Source organism: Ambystoma mexicanum, chromosome 8 (genome assembly GCF_040938575.1).
Source record: "Ambystoma mexicanum isolate Mex_15411 chromosome 8, UKY_AmexF1_1, whole genome shotgun sequence".
Classification (NCBI taxonomy): Eukaryota; Metazoa; Chordata; class Amphibia; order Caudata; family Ambystomatidae; genus Ambystoma; species Ambystoma mexicanum.
In genome coordinates this window covers 1,234,087,503-1,234,105,469 of record NC_090929.1, presented here as the reverse complement: position 1 = coordinate 1,234,105,469, position 17,967 = coordinate 1,234,087,503, and the positions used below count along the sequence as shown (strand labels likewise).

Genomic DNA, 17,967 nt, shown 5'->3' with positions numbered 1-17,967 from the left:
TGAATGTGCTCATTCGAAAGTCTCTAAGGTATCCAGCCAAGAGAAACAAAAGTAGAAGATTGTTGAGAACAATTGTGTGAAGTAAAACGAAAAGGTCCTGCAACGGCTTAATCAAAACCCATCGCACATTCAAAAGTCTTCAATTCTGATATCAAAAGGGATCTGAGCCCGAAAGAGGGGGATCTGTGCTCCGAGGGAGACGAATTGTGAACATTGTGGAAAAGGGATCTGAGCCCAAATGAGGGGGACCTGTGGTCCGAGCCCGAACGAGAGAGACCAGTTGTGAACTTGTGAATGTGAAAAGCATGACAAAGGAAATGGACCTTTGTGTTTTGTTTGTTACATCAGGCCCTCTGCAATAAGAGACAGTCATTGGGAGAGAGACTTTGGCAGAAGGCCCTGATGCCTATCTTTTGAACTGTTACCTTGTCACCAAGAAGCCAGAGTGTGTGAGAAGCTTGCATGTGCCGCCTTGCCCCGTGATGAAAACGTGTGGAAGGGAAGCCAACTTCTCAATCATCCTGACATATTCTTCCTTGAACACTTTTCTTTTGCATACATTGCTATCCCACACCATTTGTATTTAGAAGTAAGGAATAGCAATAGGTTTATTAGTATAGGCCCTTTTATTTTCACAGAGACTCCACTAGTACTGCGATATTTATTATTTGATCGTTGTAGCTTTCTCCCATCCTTAGATTTAGGTTCAGATAGAAGTTTTTCCAACCCTTGTACTTCAATAAATACCCTTGAAGTGTGATCACGTGTCTGTCTTCACAGTTTGATACCATGCCTTCCTTACAGAAGGTATAGGGCTGGGGCACAGGGCAAGGTCAATTTATCCCTTTATGGACACCATCAAAAAGTGGCATGTTGCAGACTTAATTTTCATCTCTTCGTAAAGCCTATATAAATGATATATTTTTATCGATAAAATGTATTGACAGTCACTCATTGTGTATGCTGCATGTTACACTATATTTTAACCACTATGTACCCACTGTTCTGCTGCCTTTACCACAGGTAGAGTCAGGCCTCAAAGGAGCAGCCGTGCAATCGAGCTAAAGTTCAGTCTTCCCTCTGGCCTACACAAAGGCCTACACAAATGGCTTAAAGAAAATCCTTTGAACAATTCCCCTCTTGTGAACTTCTAAAATGCTCAGCAGTTAAACTCTCCACAGGTAACAAAAGTATATCATTTATGACATGAAGGACCGAAATAATTACATTTTGGCTTTGAAGAAATGCTTCATAATGCATATTCTGACCCTAGCAAATGTTGTGTAATCCTTGTGACAAAATTATAGGAGACGCAAACATTTGCAACATTTTCATGTGTAATCATATTTGTAGCAAAATTATAGGAGACGCACACATTTGCAATATTTTCATTAACAAGCCTTAAGCTTCCCCTTTCTGGTACTGCAAACTGCTTTGCCGGTAACTACCTTCGATGTCTTTTCAGCCTCAGTTAGTGGACGAATCTTATAGGAAGGAGTTATATCTTTAAACACTTCAGTCAGTGATACCATCACAAGCTTTCTCACAGTCACAGCCACATTTGGATCTTGTTCCATCAGCATAACACGCAACTCCTTCAGTTTTTTGACCTGTAAAAATGTTTAAGTTTCAGTAAATGCTGCTTAAATTACACAAAATACAAAAGTGAATCCGGTGAAAAGAACATCTGTCAGATCTCGATTCCATTTTGAAATCCACAGTGCTTTTAGAGAAGGACAAAACAAGAGCATGGAATAAAGGATGAGGGCCTTGGGTGAGATACAAGTACAAATGCATCTAAGCAAGCAAAGCAGGTTAGGAAAGAACATTTGGGAGAACAATCTTTTTAAAGGATATGCAGAGAAAAACTGAGCTTGTCAAAACAGCATTGGTGAACTGTCAACAGGTGGGTAATATCTTCTTAATGAAATTAAAAGAAACAGTACCCATTCTGAGAAATGTGTGCATCTTTGAAACTTGGAAAACTAAAAGGCCATTTATCACGGGACAGCAAAAGGATGTCAATTGTTTCAGTGGTATGAAATGGTTTGTTTGAAAATACAATGTAGATCGTTCAGAGTACTAATGCAATGTAATAATCCCTTGCCTTATTTCACACACTTATGAAATTGCACCTAGAGAAGAATATCTAATAAAAGCAGGCTGACCGTCTAATTGCTGGGAATCATTTGTACCTTAAATCAGTTCAATTCCCTCAATGAGACTCAGTGAATAGATCTGAAGTTTAAAAATCCAGCAGTTTTTTCTCGTTAAGTTTTTCATCTAGGTTGCCACGTATATGATGTGGAAAAACATTCTCAATTATAAATTCAAATACATGTCATAAGGAAATGAGACTAGTCTTCATATGCCCTTTTACCTCTATTGTTATTTTGTCATCACCAAACTGAAAAAAATATGCTGAGTGCTAGAAAGACAGAATGTATGTGTAAACTTCCAACAGTGATAGAAAAATAAGAATCAAAAGTGTACTTGCCACTTACTAAAATGGATTTCAGTTAAGACTTTATGATCTCAAATAAGTGAAATAGCTGAAAATGCTTTTTTAAATATGCCACCAGCTTGTTTTTAGGCACATATAAAAGTAACCACAAATCCCAAGTGCATTACAAGATGCTGTGTGCAATGTTAAAAAGTTACATAAGGTAAAGGATTAAAAAAAGGCAAACAGTTTCCCAATACAGATAGCCTGAATGAATGTTAGGAAAGATCTCTCTTTCAGGCAACTATATCTTCATATTCTCTGCACCCTATGGTGGATCGGACCAAGTAGGCAGACACTTAAAGGACATTTTCACTGGTGTTTATTAAAATAAGAAAGATAATGCCCATCTTTCCCTATTGCTGTAGTGTTACCTCTGCCTATATAGATGCCAAAATGTGCTCGTCAGTCGCCAGAACGCCCAAAATGAATATGTCCACAGTCCAAAACTAGTTCTAACTGACCCTACCACTACTTTAACTTAAATTATACTAGGATAATATCTCCCCGCTTCAGGTATTCCCTTATGGAAAAGTCTCTTCTTTAGTCAGTTCTCTTCAGTAAAATAGCGTCAAATAGTCTCTTGCCACCTTCGGGACAAGGTCTTGTAATTCTTTTACAATGCACTCCCTTCTTGGGGTTGTTCCACGGTTCTTTTTATCACTCTTTCTTGTACTTTGATCCAAGCTTACATGCCTTTCTGCTTCTTGTAACCCTGTTCTTTTTTAATTATTTGGGTATCCTTTGTAGGGAGTTGACCTTGCTCCCCTCTCCTGGGGTTGCTTAGCTAGCTTATCGCTCCTCTTATCTCGTTCTCTTGAATTCACTTACCATTCATAGTTAGATACTGCTTTCTCTGGTTTCCTCCACTATTTATTTCCATTGGATACTTTGCCCTCTTCCTAGAGTGTTTATGCCCAGTTCTTAATGCCTTCTCTTTCAGGTGTATTCTTTATTCTCTTTTTCACAGTACTATTCCACTTCAATGGCTTTATATTTAGTATCGCGTCAATTTCACTGGGATGAGTTTCGCATGATCATAACAAAGCCCTGGGGGTCTCCAGGTTCGCTCCGATCACCCTGGTACCTCTGTTTCTGCAGGGGAACGCTATCGGGCTCGGCACTCGCTCAGGTTCTCTCCTGCTGCTTTGGGTTTCATGCTTCTTGTTGCCCGCTGTCCTCTCTCGTTACCACCTGGTCTAGACGCGGGTCATAGGGCATCTCATGGATGCCCCAGCTGGGTGGTTTCAGTGCTGTTTAAATGGGCTAACGGACTGTTAGGACAGTTTCTCTAAAGTCCACCCAAAGGGAATTTATAAAACCATACCTTGGGCAATACAGAAACTCCAACTCTTGGTACAGGCCTGTACCACTGAGTAAAGATGTTCCTATGTCTTAGCAGCCAGGCTTATCTTAGTAGGTAGAAGGCTGTAGGAAGGTACATAGAAACCCAATGTTACACATTTAGAAGGGCAGTATGCTATTTAAGTGGAGTAACACCACATTATTAGACTTTTTGGAATGACAGTATGTAATTCAAGGTAAGCAGACCCTGTTGGTAGTGAACTAGGTTACTTCTTCAGTTTCAGAACAGATATAGTTATACTACTAACATTACAAGTAAGTACATTACAATACAAAGTAACTTATTCGATCTTAGGGCTAATACAGTTGCCCTCCACAACAGTAAGTACTTTGCAACACATGTAACTTATTCTGTTTCAGGAATATGCAGTTACACAAACATTACTTTATAGAATAGTGGACCACAATTCAAAAGGTAAGTACATAACTTTGTAATTCTTTTCAGAATGGCAGTAAGCAATTCGCAGTCAAGTAATAACTTTGTAACACTTGTAACTTATTATATTTCAGGAATATGCAGTTACCGCACTAACACATACCAAGTAAGTACTTTGCAACACCGGTTATAATTTCTTGACAGATGCCTTATACTTTTGAAGATGAGTGTTCTCAGAGGCAGAAGGGGGACACTGGTGGTCAAGTGGCCAATATTAGGCAGTTTGTTTGATGAGCGCAATGCACTGGTTGGCTTGAAGTAGACTGGAGCGGACCCATGGATGCCCCAGGGCTGTTGCGCGCTTTACAAATGGGAATACATAAATACAACAAATACATCTGTGGACCAATGTTCCTGCTTTAAATGTAATACGTTCCTGAATTGGTAGCTAAAATTCTGGAAGTATTTTAAAGTATATTTGTTGGGGGGGGGGGAAGTATTGTGGCTCCCGCAAAGACTGAAGCCATCCCATTTATATTTAAGTTCGATTACGAAGGGAGTGGTGGATAACTGGGACAGGGCAGTGGAGAAGCGGGGGATCACAACCTTTCCATCCCCGTTCACCCCAATCTTCAATAATGGGGACTTCACACCGGGGGTGGAGCAAGGGGCGTTCATACAGTGGGAGAGAGGGGGCTGTAGAACACTGAACGACATGTTTAGTGGGGAAAGAGTGAAAACTTTTGAGGAATGCAAACAGGAATTTGGGGTGGGGGAACGGGAGAGACATTGTTACTTCCAGATCAGACACTGGGTAATGTCTGGGGAAATAAGAAAGGCAGCGACGCGGGGCCTCACGCAATTTGAGCGATTTCTCACCACTCATGAGGGTTCCAAAGGGTTAATTTCAGATCTGTATAGACAACTAGAGCTGGCAGGCCCAGCAACCAGATGGGCGTATATGAGGAGCTGGCAGCAGCAACCGGGGTTCAGCATGGGACAGGAGGATTGGGAGAAGCTTTGGAAGATGATCCCAATAGTGGTGAGGGCGACTCAGCTGCAGGAGGCATGGTATAAATACTTGTATGACTGGCATTATACTCCAGCCCGCCGACACGCGATGTACCCGGCGACTGAGGTGAAATGTTGGAGGGGATGTGGTGAAAGGGGCTCAGCGGCCCACATATGGTGGGACTGTCCTGCCATCAGACCTTTCTGGGGCATGGTTGCGCAGGCCCTCTCTCAGACGCTGGGGGAGGGGGCCAATCAGGACCCACGGGAAATTCTGTTGGGGAAGAGAGGATTGGGGGGCGAGGAAGAGGCAAAAGTTATCTTCACGTTGGCCGCGATGGCCCTCATCGCTCAGAGGTGGAAGAGTCCCACAATCCCGATGGAGCAAGATTGGTTAAAGAAAATGTGGGATATAGTTTCGATGGAATGGGCATCTTACGCGGTAAATAACAGGCTGGAGAACTTTCCGGCAGATTGGGGAGAGACATTGGCATATTTGAAAGGGGACTTTAGGGAGCAATGGTGCCCCCGGAGACTTAAGCTCTTGGACATTTACGGATAATCTGTGGCGGGGGGGATGTGGCTGGGTGGGGGGATCCATTGGTGCTTGGGCGGGATAGGGGGGTTTGGTTTGATGTTGTTCTTGATTTGTGTTTGTTTCTGTGTCTTTCTCCTGTTTTTGATTATAATGATGATAACAATAAAAATAATTTTAAAAAAGTATATTTGATTGTTACATATCTTTCCCTTTTTAAGGAACACTTATTTAAAAATGTATGTTAAATAAATAAATAACCATAACTGAAACCTTGAATATAGGTGTTACGTGGCAACTTGTATTTGCAAATTTTATTGCTACAGTTCACATTTAACCATCTTGAAATAGGCCTGGCTGCTCAGTCACACTACCAACTTGTGTAGTACAGCCCTATACCAAAATGTAGGTTACCAAGTAGACAAGTGTTGTGTAGTCTCACACAGTGTTACTACATCAATTCTTGCCTAACACCGAGTCTGCGAAAGCAAGGCTGGAACTAGTCCCTCGGAAGGCATTAAAATGCTCCAATGTTCTCTTCACCAAACGCCACTGACCTTTGTGAGGGTGCAGAAGGATGAGACTGCCACACAGGTGGCATAGTGATAGCTAAAGACTTATTTAAGATCAAAATAAAGTGAAACCCCACCTTTCCCTATATCTATGAGGCGTTTCCCTGCCTCAACTAAAATACGGTTTTGGTTGGGATCTCTGTAAAAAATCAGTAGTCCAACGTCCAGTGTCAAAAAGCCTACTTCGGCCCCTCACACTTATAACTAAACAAAAGAGGTAGCAGATCTTCTTGGTTCAGAAGAACAGTTACCTTCTTCTAAACAGCGGATCACAGTTTCAGTTGTTAGGTGGGATCTTTACATGAAGGAATGACTCACTTCTCCAGGTCTCAATTCCATTCCAAAGCACAAAACAAAGTTCCAAGTTGTAATGTCAACAAGCAGTAAAGCTCTCAATTCAACTCAAAAGGTAAAGTTCCATATCAAACATCAACATTCCTTATTGCCCATAGTTGCTTCTTCACTACGGGTTCCTGGAGAATGCCTCTCTTCTCCAGGTACTTGTTCCATGGTTTTCCACCACCAGGGGGAGCAACGCCCTTCCCCTGACTTCAAAACAAAGGATTGCTAGTTTAGCATCGAAAGTTCATTATTTCTTCCATCCAGGGGGAATGGGCTCCCTTGCCCTGGATCATGGTTTGATCGTACTTATAAACTCAATTATTGGGAGAATTACTCCCTTCTCCTGGTGTCTGGTTCTCAGTGTTTTCCCCCACACAAAGGCAGGGGGAATGGCTCACTTCCCCAGGTCCCTCTTGGCCGTTACTTTCACAGTTCCCAACACCATGGGAAATGACTCCCTACCCCTGGTCTTTCTTGGCTTTACTTTTACAGTACACAGTGCCAGGGGTAATGTCTCCCTTCTCCTGGCCTTTCTCATAGGTAAACTAGTTGGTGAGGGTCCCAAACCCATGTTTCTTTCAGGCTTCATCTGGGCAGACCTGGTTCACTCACGTGCCAGGTACTGCCCCAAAGAAGATGGCTACTGAGGATCTCATCCTCAAGTTGCAGGTCCCTGACCCCATTTTCTCCTGTGTATTTTGTTCCTGATATACCCGATTCACTCTCCTGCCAGGTACTTTCATATGGCCAATTGCTTACAATATTACCCGTGGGTATATCTGGGTCCCAGACCCCAGGTTTCAGGTTTCTCTTTCCCCTTTTCTCAATCTCAGCAGCCACTCCTCTCTGTCGGTTGCGTGCTTCTCTGACATCTTGTTCAGCTTCTCGCGTTCTTGCTCTGCTTCCGCTGCGGCTCCACAGCGCTTCTCTATGGGCAGGTTGTGCATCTTGCCACAGCCGCGTGGTCTGGTTAGTGCTTTCACCCAGACCTCCGCTCTTCCAGTTCCTTGGTCTGCCTAGGGACAGCAGACCGGAGAGAGAGAGACGCCTCGGCTCCTTCGCACATGTTCCGGTCAGCAGCAGACTCTCTCTTCCACACTAGACGTCCTGCAAACAAGTGGATACTCCTGGAAGGGTCGGATTAAAAAAAGGTAAGTGCTCCCTCTCTATGTTGAATGAGCGATGACAGCTAGAATGCTCATTCAAGTTCTTAAGCAGATTGTCATTGTTTCTGCACCTCCTCCTCGTCATCACAGTACCCGTCAAGGAGATCTTCATTAAGTCATCCCTACTCTTCCTCATCTCAGTAACTGTAGGGTATTCAGTCTCACATATATATACATGGTTGTGCATTGTATGGAGGTAAGGGATGGTAAGGTGGGCCTCATGGACTGAAGGAAGTGTGTGGAGGGTGAGGGGTGTTGTACTGCGTTCTCCCAAGATGGCCTCCCTGATCCCCAGAAGGGAAGTCTCTCTCTCTTCATGAGATCCTCCTGCGGAGTACCAACCTCAGGGGGACTATCAGGTGGAAGCCTCACCTCCCCCCTCCCTGGCATCATGGGAAGGGCCATCTACCCCACCCCACCCCACCCCGGGAGAAGTGACGACATCTCAGGATTTGTTGCACATTCCAGTTTGTATTTTTTTTTAATTGGTTAATGCACAATTTCCGATGTTGTAAAGGGAATTTAAGACATTATGTGAAGATATACATTGATGGTTGCCCCTTTCACTGCCCACTTTAAGGCATAGGAAGTGGTGTTAAAACATGTTTAATCTTTTTCTAGTTTAAGTGGAGTGCCTTTATTTAAGAAAAGCTGAATGCCCTGTGTGGTATTTTCAGAATGGTAATTTCCCTTCTAAAGATTTAAACAAAGCAAGGACAAAAAAATAACTATGTGATGGCCTAATTTCTCACAAACTATGTATTCTAAAAAAGCTGAGTTCAAACCACCCACGCTGTTCTCCGGGTCTGACAAAATGGATGATGATAAAGCTGCAATCTTTATTTTCTTCTCATGCAACTGTGTTTTCCTTTGTAGAATGAGCTCTTCGCCTGTGAGGACAGGCAGAGGTTCATCAACGTATGCTAAAAAACACAAGACATTTTAAATTTAGTATTGCTATTCGACTCTTAAGAACTAAATAATACAAAACAAATCACATTTGCATAATCAGAAATTAGCCAGACCTTTTAGCTAGTGAAAGAAATCAAGCATGCTCTTATAGAATTTGAACCTTGTGCACACTTTAGAACAGTTTCCTTGTCCTTACTCGTGCACATTCAAAATGATTAATAAAATATTGCATATCCTAAATCCAAAAAGACAGAAGACAAGATCAGTTGGTTCTGAAACAAGCAACCAATAAAATAGGAGCTAGCCTAATTATATATGATCTCTGCAAGAATGCATCACTGCTAGGATTTTTATTTTTATTTAGAAAAAAGAAAACAAATCACAAGTACATGAATGAACAAAGAGCAATATTACCATTTATCCAGTGACCGTCTTGGTGAATATGGCTGGACCTACGTACAGATATCAGCCTCAAAACTGAGCTAACACGTGGAGAAGCAATCAACGGTCAACTAAAAACCGGATTCTGAGCTAAAATCCAGTCGCATAACAATGCTATACATAGAAGATGCATTAGTCTTCTGGGGAACTAGGCAACCAGCCGCCGAGTGGTCCCATGATGGGACATGGAGTACTATATAAATTACACTACAACGTGTCCAAATTGAAAAAGCAGGACCACAGAGCTAGGGTTTTAGAGACTAGCCAGCAAGACAATAGCTTCTTGCAGCTGTAAAGGTTTCAGGGAACTTTATTTTGTAAGTAGAGGTGAGTTGCAGCTGTCTGTGCCCAACTGTGCCCACGCAACCCACTCTTTGGGAACCCGAAAGTGGAGTGTTTCTCAGTTATAGAAAAACAGAGTCCTAAATTAGTGTGTATTCGTGGTGGATCCTAGACTATTTTGGGGCGCATCTGAGGATTAAAAAGCCAGGAAAATCTGCAATGGACTGCTATAGATTGTGTTTTTAAGGGCAAGAAATAAATAGTTGTAAATGTTACAAGAAAGAAATTACATCAACTAGGTGCATACACAAGTGCTTTTGGGTAACAAAGATTTAACACCATAAGATAACCAAGCAAAAACTCCAAACCACAAACTGTTAGAAAAAGATTTCTCTTTAAGGCAAATTTACCTCCATATTCTATGGACCCCCAACCTTTCTGCTGTTTGTTTTTGACCGGTCTTGACTTTTTACAGAGAAGGGAAGCCTTCAGCTTCACTTCCTAATCTACATGATCACTGTGAATCCTAAACATTGTAGCTGAAAATTATGGAAATGCACAATCACAAAATCGAAAAAGGACAAAATGTATGAATAAGTGGTAAATTAATGTAGTATACCAAAATTGCCAATGATTACATTAAAAAGATTTTGAGCATTTCGTACCTTAATTATTAGCCCTTAGTATGTCTCCTGAAAATGTGATTTCCTACTTGTTTCTTTTGTTAGACATATAGAAGCCAGTAGGGGCCTGAGAGAGGTGGCTCAGTGGATCCCAGACACCATGACTGTTAATTTTAATTGACACCCTGAATGTACTGATAGAATGAAATGGCTTTGCTGGAACACACAAGGACACGCTTTCATCAGTTATCCTCTAGGTTTTACTATGCTCACTTCTAGTGATGTTTTTCTTTTGCAGGAAACCTGGGCAACAAAGGCCTTTAGCATTGTAGGCTTAAGTATTCTTTGTCGTGTAGCAACTCAAAAAGAGAGCGGTCGCCCGATTGGGGGGTGGGGGGGGCCTTGCCATTGGAGTGAGAGCACGGTATAAACTGAAGTTGCTCATTGTAGGAGCCCCATCCCCATTAATGTGCTGGTATGATAATCACCCGGATGGTATGGTCGTCATTGCTGGTGATAATGTTGCCCTGTCTCATTCCCATAACATTTACCCCCCAGGTAGATCATGGGCACTATGATGAGCCCTGTGAAATTCAAGAGAAAGCTAATATTAGGGATTATGGCTGGGGAAAATGTGTAAACCTCCTTGATTTGTTGTGTTTGAATAACAAGGGCCAAAATTTGTCAAACCTTCAAAACACTTGGACAAGTGGGAAGAAAAAGTTACTTGTTCCTGATGTTGACTGATGGTCCTCCCACGGATTCCTCATCGTTGATATATCCAAGTCTGCTTGCAGCTTGCTTTGGAAACGTTTTTCATAGGGTCGGGCGTCGTGCAGCGTCGAGTCTTGGTCTTCGACAGCCTCCATAGCGTCCCTTGTGATGTTGACGTAGGTATATGAAGCACATACGCTGGCCGTTACCTCAGTCCTAGTTTTTTCCCTCCTTTAAATTGCATGCAGTGTCATAGGAGGAGACAATGTTGACATTGGGAAAAAGGAAGGTGTAAGACACAGAAATTCTAGGCACGCAAGAGGGGATGGATGGGAGGGCGATGAGGAATAAGTTGGAGGACCTTCCAGTTGAAAGAACGTTACCATGGGTAACTAACTTGTTCTTTGAATGGATTGTGTACTCCCACAAATTCCTCATCTTTGATAGACTCCCAAAGCAGTTTGTCTTAGGAGGTGGGTGCAGAGAATGTATCTACTTGTTTGTATTATGAAGGATGGCTTTGCCAAATCTGGCTTCCTCTCCTGATAAAGAATCTGCACAGTAAAATGTACGGAAAGTAAGAAGGGACAACCAGGTTGCTGCTCTGCAAATGTCCCTCACTTGGCACACCTCTTTCCAGAGTGGAGGAAGCAGCCACCCCTCGAGTGGAATACGCCCTCAAACCTTTGGGCAAATCTTTGCCTGCCAATGAGTAGCATTCTGTTTTGCACATGACAATCCATCTACAGTTTGTTTATTTTGTGACGGCAAAGCCTAATCTTTGACCAGTGTAATCAACAAAGAGCCGATCATCTTGACAAACATTTGCCGTTCTTGCGATGTAGTATTTGCCGTTTTTGTGACATAGTAGCTTAGCACCCGAGGAACTTCCTGAATCATGCTTCAGCCTAAACGTTCGCCCACCAGGATGTCACCATGCATGCATTCCATATCCTGAAATATGCTGTTCTCCTCTCTGCTAATTGTATGTCCACTCCCAATGTATTACTTTTATACCCCCTGTTATGAATCAAGCTTATGCATAAATGTAACTGATCTGCAACAGCACCCTGATCCCTTAGGGTTTAGGCGCTTTACAAATGAAAATAAAAATAAGGAACAAGTTACTTACCTGTAACTGTTGTTCTCCAGCATGGGTCTGGCATGGATTCACATGCTCATGAATATTCCCCGTCGTCAGGCTGGGAATCCTCGGTAAAGAAAAAACCAGTATCAGTTTCGTTTCTGATCTGTCTTTCGTAGCAATAACCAATCACTGGTCTCTGCGTCATACTGACCACAGCCAATGACTGCCCTCTACCTAAGCACCGCCTCTGGCTTCCATCTTCAGATTTGGAAGCACGTGAAGTGGCAGTATGACCAAGTGAAGAGCCGCAGAGGGGTAGGCGGGAGGGTTCGCATGTGAATCCATGCCAGACCCATGCTGGAGAACAACAGTTACAGGTAAGTAACTTGTTCCTTCTCCAGCATGGGGTCTGGCATGGATTCACATGCTCATGAATAAAGAGTACATAGCAGTACACACATGCACAACCACGGGAGGTGGCAAAGGCTCAACATTAAGCATTACATCAAACTCAACATTAAGCATCTTACCTCCTCACCAGGCTCACCTCAGGCGAACAGGTTGCGCAGCACTGCTTGGCCGACCCTGGACTCCTCCCTGGAATCCCGATCGACGCAGTAGAATTTCGTGAAGGTGTGCGTCGACCTCCACGTAGCAGCCCTGCATATGTCCAGCAGGGGCACACCAGAAAGGAACGCCATGGTAGCTGCGATCGCTCTGGTGAATGGGCTCTCGGACGGCCAGGCAGCGGTCGGTTTGCCAACCGATGACAGTACATGATACAGCCGGAGAGCCATCTGGAAATGGAAGCCTTCGAGAGAGCCTTCCCCTGATTGACAGGTCCAAAATTCACAAAGAGTTGTGACGTCTTCCGAAAACACTTCGTGCGGTCCATGTAGAACTTCAGCGCTCTAGCCACATCCAGCGAGTGCAAAGTCCTCTCAGCCGGCGACGAAGGCGACGGGAAGAACACAGGCAACACCAAGGGTTCGTTGAGATGGAAGTCCGACGGTACCTTGGGCATGAAGGAGGGGTGCGTCCTGAGCACTACCCTCGTGTCGTGAAAAGTCAAGTACGGGGCTTTGCAGGAAAGGGCCTGGATCTCTCCCACCCGTCGTGCGGAGGTGATGGCCACAAGAAACGCTGTTTTCCACGACAGAAGCTTCAACGGGGCCGAGTGCAGAGGCTCGAACGGAGGTCCCATGAGCTTAGTCAGCACCACGTTGAGCTCCCACGCCGGGGCCGGCGCCTTCACCGGCGGGAACCATCTGAACAGTCCCTTCATGAACTCTTTCACCAGACGATGAGACCACAAGGACGTCCGGCCCGTGGTTCTGGTGTATCGGGAGATCGCAGCAAGATGAATCTTGATGGACGCGTGTGCCAGTCCAGCTTTCGCCAGCGTCAGCAGGTACGGCAGTACCTGGGGAGCCGTAATCCGTAGAGGGTTAATCTTCTGTGCGTGGCACCAGACAGAGAACCTCTTCCATTTGTGTCCGTAGCATTTAAGAGTCGAGGACGCCCTGGCCTTTGCAAGAACCTCTCTGCAGTCAGCCGGTATGTCGTATCCTCCAAACTCTAGTGCTGCAGGAGCCAGGCCTGCAAGTTCAGCGATTTCGGGTCGTGGTGGAGGATGGCGCCTCCTTCCCTGGAGAGTAGATCCGCGTCCACCGGCAGCTTGATTGGCGGGGACGCTGACAAGTCCAGAAGGTCCGGGAACCATATCTGCCTCGGCCACGCAGGTGCGACGAGGATCATCCTGCACCGTGACTTCTTGAGCTGGTTGACGAGCCGGATTAGCAGTGTCAAAGGAGGGAACGCGTAGAGGAACAGGCCCTCCCAGGGGAACGAGAAAGCATCGCCCATGCTCCTCGCCTGGGGAAACCTGCTGGCGAACCTCCAGCACTTGGAGTTCGTCGCCGTCGCGAACAGGTCGATCTGGGGTGTGCCCCACCGTCGGAAGAGGCGATCCACTAGATCCTGCCGTAGTTCCACTCGTGGCACGAGCACAGCTCCCTGCTGAGTGAGTCGGCGATGGTGTTTTTTATCCCTGCCAGATGAAACGGCACCAGAAACATCCTTTGGGCGACGGCCCAATGCCACAGGTCCTGCGCCTCCTTGGACAGTGCTGGGGACCTGGTTCCGCCCTGTTTCCTGATGTAAAACATGGTGGTGGTGTTGTCGGTGAAGATCCTCACCACCTTGCCCTTGAGGGACGGAAGGAAGGACCCGAGGGCCCAGAACACTGCACGGAGCTCCAGGACGTTGATATGGAGGGACTTCTCCGTCGGGAGCCAAAGGCCTCTCGGGTGCAGATTTTCGGTGTGCGCTCCCCACCCTTCCAGGGAGGCATCCGTGGTCACTGTCTCCTGGTGGTCTGGGGTCTGGAAGTCCATGCCCGCCGTCAGATGCGCGCGGGTGCCCCACCACCGGACCGCTCGGCGGAAACTCTCGTCGAGTGTGATCCTCTCCTCGAAGCCGCCCGTCGTTTGGATCCAGCGCGCGTCCAGGAACTCCTGCAACGGGCGCATCCGGAGCCTGCACATGGGAATGAGATAGATGCAAGAAGACATCATTCCGAGGAGGGACTTGATGGACCTCACCTTGGCCGCGTCGGAAACCAACATCCGCTGTACCTTGCCCAGGATGGACCTGGTCCTTTCCTCCGACAGGGAGGCCAGAAGGGACACTGTGTCGAGCTTCGCTCCCAGAAACAGTGCGTTTTGAGCGGGTACCAGGCGAGACTTGGCGTAGTTCACGGAGAATCCCAGGTCCGTGAGAAGTTGGACGGTCCTTCCGTGTGCTCCACGGCGAGCTCCCTCGTCTTGGCTCGGATGAGCCAGTCGTCCAGGTAGGGGTAGACGTGGATCCCCTCGCGGCGCAGCTGCGCCGCCACCGGTGCGAGGCACTTGGTGAATACCCTGGGTGCCAACCGTAGTCCGAAGGGGAGGGCTTTGAACTGGTAGTGACGCCCTTGTACCACAAACCTGAGGAATTTTCGGTGCCCCTTTAGGATGGGAATATGGAAGTAGGCATCCTCCAAATGCAACAACGACGGGAAGTCTCCTTCCTCCAGCTGACCCAGGACGTGCTGAAGGGTGACCATCCGGAACTTCTGCGCCTTGATGAACTTGTTCAGACGTCGCAGGCCTAGGATGGGGCGCCATCCTCCCATCTTCTTCTTCACGAGGAAGTATCTCGAGTAAACTCCGGAGCCCCGAAGCCTCTTTGGGACGAGTTCGATGGCACCCTTCCTGAGCATCGCCTATACCTCCAGGAGAAGCTGAGGGACGTGAAGCTCTTTCCTTGCCACGGGGGGGACGCGCGGCCACCTTCTTTGAAACTCGAGCGCTTGGCCCCGGGCTAAGGCGTCCAGCACCCAACGGTCGGTGGAGATGGACTCCCACACGCTGACGAAGCTCGCCAGCCGGCCTCCCACCGGGGTGCTTCGGCGGGGGCCCGACCCCACGGCCGGTTCAATCCTGTTTCGACGAGGCTTTGCCGCCTTGACCTCCTTGGCGACGACGGCGGGGTCCGCCAGACTTGCCTCGTCCTCTGTAGGCCTCCTGAGACGACGAGCGGGCCGCTTGACGGTAGGTGGAGAAACCGCCACCGGAACCTTTGGAGGCGCCCTTGCCTCCGCTGCTCCGAAAGGGCGTCCGTCGTTTCTGCAGAACCCCAAGGGCCCGGGCCGTCTCAGTGTCCGCTTTAATGGCCTGAAGGGAATCGTCCACTGTTTTCCCAAACAGGTTGTTCCCCTCGAACGGCATGTCCAGGACTCTGGTCTGTACGTCTTGACGGAAGTCCGTAGCCTTGAGCCATCCACGTGTCGGCGATGTCCGTCGCAATAGTGATGGCGTGGTCCGACGCCACCTCACCTTCCTGTAGGATCTCCAGGGCATCCGCCCTCTTGTCGTCCGGTAGGAAGTCCAGCAGGGGAGCCAGTTTGTACCATAGCTCCCTGTCGTAGCGGACCACGATAGCCAAGGCGTTGGCCGCTTTAATCGTCGTCGCTGCAGACGAGATGACCCTGCGTCCCATAGCGTCCAATTTCTTTCCCTCGCCGTCCGGTGGGGAAGACGATGTGGAGGCCGCACCACCCCCCGCTTTCTTCCTGACCGCCGCAGAGACGACAGAGTCCGGGGTAGGCTGCGCCCGGAGGCACAGGGGGGCCGCGTCCGGGACCCGGTACTTCTTCTCGTACCGGTCTCTTCTAGCTGGCGTCGTGCAAGGGTTCTTGAGGAGGGCGAGGCCCTCATCCCAAATGTCGTCCAGTAGAGGCACCGCGAGGACCGTTTTCCTCTTGACCTCGCGCCGTTGATAAAGGAATCCTTCCTTTTTCTTCTCCTCAGGGCAGAGTTGGAAAAGCTCGGATGCCCTGGCGATCATGGAGTGGAACGATCCAATCTCGTCGGGCGGAGAAGCCCTGGTGGGAGGTGACGACGGGAGATCCTCGTCGTCTGTACCCGTCGCTGCCGTGTCAGGGGAGGAGGGCTGGACGGGTCGCGACGGCTGAAAAGGAGGTGGAGGGTGAATCCTTCTTTTCTTGGGCGGGGGAACACCCGAAGGTCCCGGTTCAGGATCCCCCGACGGGAGAGGTTCCTCCGTCGGCAACGGTAGTCTCGTCCTTATCTCTGAGCATAAGGACTGTATAGCCAACAAAATGGCCGCCGAGTTGTCTTGCGGCGCTGGCAGAGGGGACTCCGACGGGCGATCAGGGGCCCCGTCGTCAACCTCGACGCTGTCGTCGTCACCTGCGTCGGGATCCATCCCGACGGGCCGGTCTTCATCCACGCCAAGGCCGTGGCTTAAGACCTCGATCAGCTCTTCCTCTGAGGCCGAATCTACGACGACGCCCTGCCCCCCCTTTATCTTCCCCGCCGGGGATTTCACGGGGGTCCTGTCGATGGGCACAAAAGAGGACTCCCTCCGAGGTGGCAGGGAGACTGAGCCCCGAGGTCGCCACCACTGGTGTAGCCTCCACAGGCTGAGCCAGGGCCGCCGCGACAGTATCGATAGAGGGCTTGGCCGGATGGATTAAGGCCTTCACCACCTTAGGTGCGCTCACCGCCTTATCCTTGAGGGGGGGGGGACACTGCCTCGCTCCCCCTCCGATGGTGCCTTCGAGCTCGACCGGGGCCTCTCCAGGAGCTTCGCCGGGTGCTCGCCCTTCCTCTTACCCGACCCAGAGCGTTGGCTCGTGGCTGAAGGTGCCGGGGAGGGTGCGCCCTGCCTGGCGCCCGTAGAGCCCGACCGTTCGGCGCTCCCGGTGCCAGCGGACTCGCGGTGCTTGGCCTTGTGTTGGACCCCCGTCGCCGGGGCGTCCTCAAAGGTCTTAGAAGACCGCTCGGATTTCTTCCTCTTCTTCTCGCCTGACGGGCTCTTCCCTTCCAGCCAGTTGGCGGCGGTCCTTCATGGTCCGCTCCGACATATTGCCGCAAAACGCACAGTCCTTCTCCACGTGCGTCATGTCCTCATGTAAGCAGTAGAGACAAAAGGAGTGTTCGTCCTCCTTAAAGACGTTCTGCATCTGGCATCCAGGGCAGACCCTGAACAGCTTTCCGGGCGTCGAGCTTCCCTTCTCCTGGGCCATGTCCGGGCCTGAGAAGCTTCTGGAGTCCTCCAAAACGTAGCTCGACGAAATCTTCACCCTTGAGGGGCGCAGACGAATCCGACACGGGTCCCCGTTGATCGGATGGATAGTCGGTGGCGCTTGAGGCTCTTTTGACCGGAAAAAACGAAGTTTTGAGAAAAAAAACGTGAAAAATAGCACTAACGCTCGAGAGCAATAGCACGAGGATCCCAACACATGAACGTGCGGTAAAAATCTGAAGATGGCTGCCAGAGGCGGTGCTTAGGTAGAGGGCAGTCATTGGCTGTGGTCAGTATGACGCAGAGACCAGTGATTGGTTATTGCTACGAAAGACAGATCAGAAACGAAACTGATACTGGTTTTTTCTTTACCGAGGATTCCCAGCCTGACGACGGGGAATATTCATGAGCATGTGAATCCATGCCAGACCCCATGCTGGAGAAAT

The 17,967-nt window shown here is 48.0% G+C and overlaps 1 protein-coding gene across 1 annotated transcript in view; it reads right to left on the bottom strand.

Annotated features, from left to right (window-relative positions):
• The window catches only part of NOC3L (NOC3 like DNA replication regulator), a 775,720-nt gene that overhangs the window by 594,814 nt on the left and 162,939 nt on the right, over positions 1–17,967 (bottom strand). The window contains exons 6-7 of the mRNA XM_069611339.1: positions 8,663–8,793; positions 1,449–1,610 (exon numbers count right to left, since the gene is read on the bottom strand). Of these exons, the coding sequence (XP_069467440.1) occupies positions 1,449–1,610; positions 8,663–8,793 (293 nt within the window). The remainder of the gene's footprint in view (positions 1–1,448; positions 1,611–8,662; positions 8,794–17,967) is intronic.